We start from the raw sequence: 10,755 nt of genomic DNA on the forward strand, positions 1-10,755 counted from the left end.
ATGCTATGCTATACTATACTATACTATACTATACTATACTATACTATATTATATTATATTATATTATATTATTCCTCCAGACCAAGAGAGAACAACTTTTAAGTCAAGAAAGTTAAGTTGTGAAGACTGACAAAAATAAATAATGCATAGCCTCTTTGGCTTTCGTACATTTCTGACCCTGCAAACAAAATTTCTTGTATCATGTAATGTCTGCAGTGGACAAGGTGTTGACGTCAGATTCATAAGGGAGTAGATTTCAGATGTTACATCTCTCTTGTTCTCTCTGGCTCTCTTTTTTGATCACGCATTACAGTACATTGTTTAGAAATGCGTGTTCTCTGTAGTGTGTCTCTGTGATTATTTATGGGACACAGTTGGGTGCCAGGAATGAGAGCTTTTTGTGTCTGTGCAGGTGTTTAATGCTGCTGGCAGGAAATGTTTTTCGTTGCAGCAAGACACACAGCAGCTTCCGACGTACACGTGTGCATTATTCATGTTAAAATCCATATGCATGCGCTCATCCACATGACATGTAATGCAATTGAAGTATCTGTCAAGTAATATGGACCATATGTAATCAAGTATGTGCAGAAGAATGTTTTTGAGAGGGGAAAAGAAATACAATAACACTGTATAATATTTTATTGTTAACGTTTACACATGTACTGTACATAAGCAATATCACAGAAGCAAGAGCAGATATTAGGATCAATAGCGTGAATATATTTATTTTACACAACAGTTCAACTAAGACAAAAATAATATTTAGCAACTTGCTTTTTAGACACACTGTAGCTCAATTTATATGGACAGTAAATTGTTTCATTCTTGAATTAATCTGTTTTTGAACAAATTGTTTGAATGAATGATTCAATGACTCACTCAAAGATGATCACTTGTTTCATTCCTGAATGAATCACTTGTTTTGAACAAATTGGTTGGATGAATGATTCAATGACTCATTCATAAGGACTGTCACTGTTTCATTCCAGAATGAATGCGTGTTTTTGAAAGAATTGTTTGAGTGAATGATTCAATGACTCACTCACAAAGGTGGTACTTCTTTTAATTCCTGAATTAATCTGTGTATTTGAACAAATTGTTTGAGTGAATGATTCAGTGATCTCACACAACCACGGACACTTGTTTAATTAAGTCACTCATAAAGACCGTCAAAGTTTAATTCCTGAATGAATAAGTGTATTTAAATTAATTGGTTGAATGATTTAATGATTCAGCGACTCACTCAAGCCACTTATCGCCACCTACCTGTGTGTCAACCTAATCAGTGTTGGTAATATTCTTTTTTTTTTTTTCATTTACATGTTGCATAAAACATAATGTTGCATTTCATTTTACAGGTAAAATGTACAGAATTATTCTGGGTTTTATTTAATAGAAGTTTCTTACCCAAAGGTTGATTAAGAGCGATTTAAGTTTGATATAAATTCACTTTATACAAAGCAGCTGTCTATCAGGAGTCTGTAATATGCCACATAGGCCTCTAATGGACTTGAATTCAAATGTTGCTCAGATCAGATCTGCCATACCCCTCTCTCTTGCTATTTGACTCATTTGCTGCTCAATTTCATTTGATTCCACCGTATCCTTGTCCGTATAGCATCCTTCTCTCAGAATGCTTAGAAACGCAGGGATTGCTGGAGGACGTGATGAAGTTCAGAAAGAGCGAGATGGAGGCTCATTAGGTTGATTCTCGGGTTAAGAGCTTTGCTCGCTGTGCTGTAGGCAGCCAGTATTAGACAGACCTCGCGTGTTCAGGGCTCAGAGAATGTGAGTTCTCCCATTAAAAGCCCATCTGTGGGAATGGGGCTCCTAAATGCTCTGAAACGGCACACTTGGGCAGAGAGCCTAAGCGAGAGTGGCCTATGCTCAAACCAGGCTAATTTAATACAATGATCTTTTATCTGCACTCTTTCCCCCTCTCTGTTTTTCCTCTTGTTCTCTCTTAGTCTCTGTCTTTGTCTTTGTCTGTTATTGCTCTCATTACTTCTGCTTTTAAACCCCAAATTTTCCTCATTTTCTTTTTTTTCATTCATTTTCAGTTCTTCATTTCAATTTAATTGCTCATTGTTCTGTTACCATGTATTTGCCTTTTGTATTTCTTTGACTGTGGGCACTTTTAGCCCTGTGGACTTCTAGAAATCAAGCTCTTTTGAAACACTTTTCACCTTTTTTTTTTGTCAAATAACAATGTCTAACAGAGATTGTACATGCATTTTGCCATAACCATTATTTTTCTTAAACAACAAATGTCATTAAGTAGTCAGTGATAGTGATAGAAATAGCATTTTTAAACATTTTTGGATCATTTTTTAATTATTTTCATTTTTTGATACTAGTGTCTCCTTGTCAGCCGAGTACATTAACTTTTGATTTTTTATATATATACTGTGTGTGTGTGTGTGTGTGTGTGTGTGTGTGTGATATATATATATGAAGTAGATTATTCCACTCTGTAGCCAGATTATAATTTTTTTTAATTATGTTCTAAAAAGTATTATTATTTATATAAATGATCACTGTTGTTGTTATTATTATTGTTGTTGTATGATTGGGTTTCATATTTCATGATCCAAAAATAAACAACACAATCTCATGGCAATTTATAACTATTTTACATTTTGGCAAATTGGTGGCTTATTCATATGGATTTCTACAATCTCATTCATACATTTTCAAATGATCTGCATAAGATCAGCGCTTACGCCCCACTGATGATTGTATATCTTATGTGTTTATCTTAAAATCTTACATTTTCATATGAATTCATGTGTAAAATAGGTACATTTTCTATTTTATTTTTAGAGAAAACAAGTTGAAATCTATCACTGTTCACTCCCCCTCCTGTTCCACATTTAAAAATCATGTGGATTTTCTTTTTCAAACAGCAACAGATGTCAAGTTTCAAAAAGCAATTTAAAGCCAGAAATGTCATCTGAAGCCATCTGATAGCTGTGTGAGTGCTTTCTAAGTAATGGTGACCTTATCTGTGTGTCTGTCTGCAGACAGCACTGCCAGCATCATCGCCAGACGGCGGCGATTCCACAGACTGACCCAGGAACTATATGAGCTCCCGGTGGTGGTTTGGGATGACGGGGAACCCGTCCTGAGCAGCACCAGTACCCTCATGCTCAGGGTGTGTTCCTGCCAGAGAGGCACCAGACTGAAGATCTGCCAGGGTGAAGCGTTCCTCTCCTCCGCAGGGCTCAGCACAGGCGCTCTCATAGCCATACTGCTCTGTGTGCTGATTTTACTGGGTGAGTTCAACCTGGGAATGATGCTGAAAAAAACACTCAAACACATGATCCTTCAGATTATGAGAGCAACATAATTTAAAACATATGAACAGGGCCAAAAGAAACATATAAGTGTTGGCATTTGTAAAGCGTTTAACTTATTTTACATGCATATTTTTGAGTAAAACTGAAAATTAAGAATAAATAATCTAATGCAGGGTTTTGTAGGATTATGGATGTTAGGTGATAATATCATTACTTAATTTAAATGAATGACTGATAAATGATAAAAAAAAAATGCAAATACTGTAGGTACATATTAAAAATAACAAATAATGTTTAATAAAATAATATTATAATAATGCAATTCAAGTAATTACAAAATAATATTTATTATTATTAGTGGTAGTAGTATTATAAGACTAGGTGTATGTATGTATATATATATATATATATATATATATATGTATGTATGTGTGTATGTATGTATTTATGTATGTGTGTGTGTATATATATATATATATATATATATATATATATATATATATATATATATATATATATATATATATATATATATATATATATATATATATATATATATATATATATATATATATATATATATATGTATGTATGTGTGTATGTATGTATTTATGTATGTGTGTGTGTATATATATATATATATATATATAGTATATGGACACTATTTGTCTAACATCTTTAAATTATGTTATTGTATTATGTGTTTTCATTATTTCCATTTTACATTACATTGAATTTACTTTAAAATGTTATTTAAAAATGACTTATTTAACATATTTATCGTTTTTGCATTTAATAATATTATTGCATATTTAATTAAATGACTGGTGGATAATTGTACATTTTTAAATAATGACGTTATATAAAGTAAATAAAAATAGTAAATAATGTTTAATTAAAATAAAATATAAAATAAAATCAATTAAATAAAAAAAATTCTTACATATATACAATTTATGTACAATTTATAATTTCATTATTTACTCTTTTTATTTAATTTTATATAATATGTTTATTTAATGTATTTATAATGTTTACGTTTAGTACAATTGAATCATGTAAAAAAATATGTAATTATAAATGAATAAATAATAGTAATAGTATAGTAAATAACGTTTAATCAAATATATAATGTACTAATATATTTTTAATGTAATAGAATTGAATAATAACGAAAATGAGACTTTTTACTAAAATACGTATTCATGTAAATCTGATGGGTTTTCTTCTTGAACTGTTGCCCGTTTATCACCTTTCCAGTTTTATTATTCACAGCAGGATTCTGGCATTCATTTGTGATAATTCCAGTTGATCCAGCCCTGTTTAACTCTTGACTTTTCATCTTTCACCTTGTAAACCTGTGGCTCAAAAGTAAGGAGCGTACTTAAAGGATTTCATGGGTCTCTCAACAGCAGGTGAAGGGTCGTGACCGCATCAAAATGTCATGAACAGAACACTGAAGAATGCTTTAGTATTCACAGCAGGGCAGATAGAGATGAACTCTCATATGACAGCATGAATAAATGAACGTCATGATGACAGTATGACAATACAGTTATAATCCAACTAATTAAAGTGTTGTACTACAATCTACAGTAGTAGAATCTCTACCTGTCACACATTTCTATTGTTGCACATATACACATTTAATAAAACTGCTTAAATGTATTTTACTCTTTATTATTCAATTATAATACATACAAAAATATTATATAATATATTTTAGTAAACTGTGTATTATTTTTTACTTATTATATATTTAAACATTATTTTATATTATTCAGTTCTATTAAATGCAAATGATAAATATGATAAATGAACAATATTTAAAGAAAATCAATTAGTAAATAATTTAAAAATACATAATATAGTATATAATAAACATGGTAGATAAACATGTTTAAATATAAGTTGTGTGTTTAATGTTTATTTTCTTTTTATTTAATATTATATTATATTACATTATTTTATTGACATTATTTACTATTCTTAATGTGTACCTATTTAATAAAAGAAAAATATTTAAGCAATAATACTGTTGACTAATTTTAATAATAAGGTGGTAGTAAATAATATAATATAACATAACATAACATAACATAACATGTAACATAACATATAACATAACATAACATAACAGAACATAACATAATATAATATAATATAATAGGCCAAAATGTAGATAGTGTAACGCCCCTGTGGACTGTTTGTTGTGGTTTCTTCCTTTTGTGTTGGTTTAGCCCGTCTAATCATTAGTTAATCACCGTCATTGTGCTCACCTGTCTGCCTCTAATTATTCACCCCATACTAGTCCCTGTCTGTCTGAGCATTGGTGTCGGTTATTGTGAATGTTACCCCGAGTGTGTGTTTGTTTCACCTACCTGTACCTGCCTTGTTGTGTCTACATTAAAAGTGAGTAGTGGAATTCTTGTTGTCCTCGTCGTCCTGCCTGCCTCCACACATCCAGATCGTGACAGAATAACCGACCAAAAACAACAAGATGGAGATCACTACTCGTTTCCTCGCCATATCCCGCCAGGATCTCCCCTTCTACGAGTACGCCGGGGAGTTCTGCAAGCTCGCAGCGGTGACGGCGTTAGAGGAAGCCGTCCTTAATCAGCTGTTCTGGCTCGGGGCCAACTACCATCGCCTCCCAGCTCCTCGAAAGCGTTTTGCTGTGCCTGCTCCTCCAGAGCTCCCTCCAGTGCCAGCGCCACGTAAGTGCTACCTTGATCCCCAGTACAGCCCAGGAAGGGCTTCTGTTCCTGAGTTAAGCCCACGGAGGGCTCCTGATCCCCAGTTCAGCCCACGGAGGGCTCCTGATCCCCAGTACAGCCCAGCGAGTCCCCGGCTCCACCAATGCAACCTGAGCCCCCTGTTCCGCCATGGCCTTCTGAGCCCCCTGATCCGCCGTGGCAACCTGAGCCCCCTGTTCCGCCATGGCCTCCCGAGTCCCCGGTTCCGCCATGGCCTCCCGAGCCCCCTGCGCTCTGGAGGCCCACTGTCCCGTATCTGTCCTGAGGGACCTCCAGACTGTAACGCCCCTGTGGACTGTTTGTTGTGGTTTCATCCCTTTGTGTTGGTTTAGCCCGTCTAATCATTAGTTAATCACCGTCATTGTGCTCACCTGTCTGCCTCTAATTAATCACCCCATATTAGTTCCTGTCTGTCTGAGCATTGGTGTCGGTTATTGTGAATGTTACCCCGAGTGTGTGTGTGTTTCCCCTACCTGTACCTGCCTTGTTGTGTCTACATTAAAAGTGAGTAGTGGAATTCTTGTTGTCCTCGTCGTCCTGCCTGCCTCTACACATCCGGATCATGACAGATAGAGAGACTAAAGAAACGGAAGAAGAATTGAGGAAGGTTACAAAAGTAAAGTATATTTTACAGAAAGTGCCACGGTAAATGTCGAATGGAGCGTGAAACAGATGTGGGGAAATAGCGAGGAAATCTGCGAACAGAAAGGAGTGAGAGACAGAGAGTGAGCCGCTGACAGTTTTGTATTAAATGTGCGAGTTGAAGAAAGTGAGCAGCATATGTAATAGTCCTCTCTCATGCAGACATTACCACCTTTCCTCTTCTCATTGTCTGCTCTCATCCCTTTCCTCCCTCTCTCCGGCCCTGGATGGATGGGTTAGGTCTCACCTCGCGGCTGTGATGCTCTCTCCTGTTCAAAAGCGAGAGAGATTTTCAGCACTCACCCTAGCAGATGCCGGGGCTAAATATAGTCCTGAACCTCCCGCTCCGTTCGGCACATCCCGGCTCAAACACGGCTCTGTTTGCTCCTGCTAAAATTTACTTGTTGATAAAATCTCCCTCCTTCCACTCCACAAATCTGCTTTGTAGATTTGCTTGCTTTAGCAGAGCCGATTACATTACAAGATACTTGTTTGTTAGCAAACATTGAACAGACTGTGTCACTTTTTAGCGTTTTGTGTAACAGCACAATGGTGTGGTTGCTGTGTAATATTCTTACAACAGCTTGCAATATGTTTCATTGTATTTCTGTCTACCAGAATTACCAATATATATAATCACTCAGTTTCAAAGGCTGATTATTTTTGCTCTTTCACATGACAGTCTATATACACACACACACACACACAATTCCTGATATAAAATATAATGTAAATGCAAATTTTTTTATTTTTAAAGAAATGTCCAAGACCTTTTCATAACTTTTTTTTTTTCCCTATGGATTTTACCTACAAATCAAATAGTTCTTATGTAGAGACTTTAAATACATTGAAAAAGTATATAACTTGTGCAAAATGTTATTCATATATATGTCACGTGTGCACTGCTTTAGAAGTGGGATCATGGAAAAAGTGCTTTCATAAAGCTTTAGTCGTGTCAGCTAATAGTGTATTAGTGAAGTGAAAGCTCATCTAGACTAATGTGCGATATTGACTTGCTGTTCATTTATCATGGCTCTTTCCATTTAATGGGATATGAAAGAATCATCATTCATTCGCACTGATCTCTGGCCCCTGATGTGTTTGCTTGTTCATGCATTGACGATGCTTCACACCTGCTTTTCCCTCATCCTGATAATGTACCCCACGTCTCCTACTGCGTGACACATTTACCATAGTGCCATAACATTCCCTGGAGAAATTATTCAGTGTTATTTTTAGTTATTTATTATTTCAGTTTTCCAGTACTTGACAAGAATATGTTATGTATCTTCAGTTTCTCACAGCTCCCAATGATATTTAAACACAGTGCAATTATTTACCATTCCTGATGATTTTTGCAATATCAGGCCCCATTTCTCATCTTTTTAGACTGCAATTCATTTAATTTAACCCTCTAGTGCTGCTCACGTGGCAGTCAAAAATGTTTATTATTTAATATTTATTTAATATTTTGGATTTTAGGGGGTTTTATAATAATGAAGTTGTAACACTTTACAATAAGGTTCCATTAGTTAACATTAGTTAACTACTTTAGTTAACATGAACTAAGCATGAACAGTACTTCTGCAGCATATATTAATCTTAGCTAATGTTAATTTCAACATTTACTAATGCCTTATTAAAATCAAAAGTTATGCTTGTTAACATTAGTTAATGTGCTGTAAATGAACATGAACTAACAATTAACAACTTTATTTTCATTAACTAACATTAACACAGATTAATAAATACTGTAATAAATGTATTTTTCATTTGTTAATTTTAGTTAATACATTAACTAACATTAACTAATGGAACCTTATTGTAACTTGCATTCAGAGCTGTAGTCAAGACCAGATATTACAAGACCCGAGCAATTTCGCTAGTTGGAACAATCCACACACCATATATAATAAAAATAATTTATTTGAAAAGTATTAATTTATAAGTAATAAATTTATGGAGTATTTATGATCTATTTATTAAGTCTTAACCACTTTTTGATCATAGAAAATTTTAAATTAAAATCTTGAATGCTTTGGATCACATACTTAAGTTCAGTTTCTTTTTAATGACACTTGGGAGATTATTGATGAAATTGTTGATCAAAATTTCACCATTATTGGTGAAAAAAAATAAAGTAAAAAATAATACAATAAAAATAAAAAGTTAGAGAGGTTTTAGTTTATTATTTTTAAAAAATGCACAAAAATACTATTTTTAAATTTTATGTGAAATACATATTTCCCAAAACATGTTTTACTCTAAATCAATGTGAAAATCAAAGCTATAAATGTAAAAAGAAAGTAGTGTTCCGAATCTGAGGTTGATATCACAAAAAAAAAAAAAAAAGCCAAGTCCACTGGAGGAAATTCACTTCCCATTTATTTCCAATGCTGTCAAACAACAGTACAAGTGTGACTATATTTTTTGTATCATTTAACCTCTTCTAATCATGTCCATGATTTTATGTGTTTGTGTCTGTGTGTGCCGTCTCACATAGCAAGTGCCCAAAACCTTTACCAAGTTTCATACCATTCCAATGACGTAAATAATTCGGTCAAAAATGACCAAACAGCACCAGAGGGTTCACTCTTTCACTCTTCGTTTTTTCAGCTGTGTATGTTAATATAATAAGAAGCATCATGTTTATGAATATTATTAAAGTGCCGTTTTATTTTATATAATCAGCAGCATTTTCCTTGTTCCTTGCAGCAATCGTGATTCTCTTCATTACATTGCGACGAAGCAAAAAGGAACCGTTGATCATCTCGGAGGAGGACATTCGTGAGAACGTGGTGACGTACGACGACGAAGGAGGCGGAGAGGAGGACACCGAGGCCTTTGACATCATCGCCCTCCGGAACCCAGCCGCCGCCGAGGAACTCAAGTTCCGTCGGGACGTCCGGCCCGAGTGCATCCGGCCGTGGTCGTCAAGGAGACCGGCCCGTGGCCGTCACAGCCCCTCATCCCTGGACATAGATGAGGAAATGGACATCGGGGAGTTTATCAAACAGAGGGTGGTCGAGGCGGATCAGGATACTAGCGTACCGCCCTACGATTCTTTACAGACCTACGCCTACGAGGGTCAAGGTTCACCAGCAGGCTCCATCAGCTCACTCGGGTCGGCTGGAGCACATTCTGAAGTGGACTACAACTCCCTGGACGACTGGGGTCCAAAATTTGAGAAAATAGCAGGACTTTATGGAGAGGAAGTTGAAACGGCGTCTGAATCCACTGAAAAGGCAGAGTCGGAGAAGCAGACATAAGTATTTGTCAATGTCAGAGAAAACTGTGAACAAAAAAAAATAAAACCCTGCTTTTTTTCGACATCCGCCGTCATGGTTTCATCAGCACAATGAGACGCTCTCGGACTGCTGCGCTGCCATATCTCTACAGCTGTAAAGTCAGACTGACTACCTTTTTTCTCTCTTTTCTCTTGAATGTTCGGAGCTCTGAATCCCAACGAGACAAGAATGATTTTGAAAAGAAAATCTAATAAAAAAAAAGAATAAAAAAACTAATGAAAATAAGGAAGCTATTTTAACTGGTGTATATTTTTTATTGCTCAATAAAGTCCTGAATTCCTGACACATTAATATATGTGAACTTATCCTTTGTTGTTGTTGTTGTCTTAATTAATTTGTTTAGTTAGTTGTTTAGTTAAGTAATTAATAGTTTGTTTGTTTGTTTGTTGGTAGCATTTTCAAGCCGGTCAAAAAAACTGTTAATTCTTGTTTGATGCTTTTAGAAAATTCAAACAAAACTTTTAGAGATAAAGCACTAATTGTGACAATTTCTCATCAAATCAACTCGCTGCTTCAGTTTATAGTTAAGAAAACAAAGAATGCAGAATATGTAATAATTTGTTTTGAAAAAAAATTTGAAATTATTTCAAAATTATTATATAAATATACAGTATATTATATAATATATAATTATTAATCAGTTGTGCTTTTATATAATAGTAGAATTGTTTATGTTCCTCTCATATATATATATATATATATATATATGTGTGTGTGTGTGTGTGTGTGTGTGTGTGTGTGTGTGTG

General features: G+C 34.7%; 1 protein-coding gene across 9 annotated transcripts in view; it reads left to right on the top strand.

The window, feature by feature from the left end:
* Positions 1-10,290, top strand: part of LOC107654555 (cadherin-18-like) — a 172,803-nt gene extending 162,513 nt beyond the window's left edge. For all 9 annotated transcript variants that reach the window (XM_016441685.1, XM_016441689.1, XM_016441680.1 and 6 more), the window contains 2 exons: positions 3,027-3,278; positions 9,416-10,290. In XM_016441685.1, coding sequence (XP_016297171.1) covers positions 3,027-3,278; positions 9,416-9,969 — 806 coding nt within the window. In that variant the 3' untranslated portion in view covers positions 9,970-10,290. The remainder of the gene's footprint in view (positions 1-3,026; positions 3,279-9,415) is intronic.
* Positions 10,291-10,755: the final 465 nt, after the last annotated feature.

Source organism: Sinocyclocheilus anshuiensis, unplaced genomic scaffold (assembly GCF_001515605.1).
Source record: "Sinocyclocheilus anshuiensis isolate Anshui unplaced genomic scaffold, SAMN03320099.WGS_v1.1 scaffold391, whole genome shotgun sequence".
NCBI lineage: Eukaryota > Metazoa > Chordata > Actinopteri > Cypriniformes > Cyprinidae > Sinocyclocheilus > Sinocyclocheilus anshuiensis.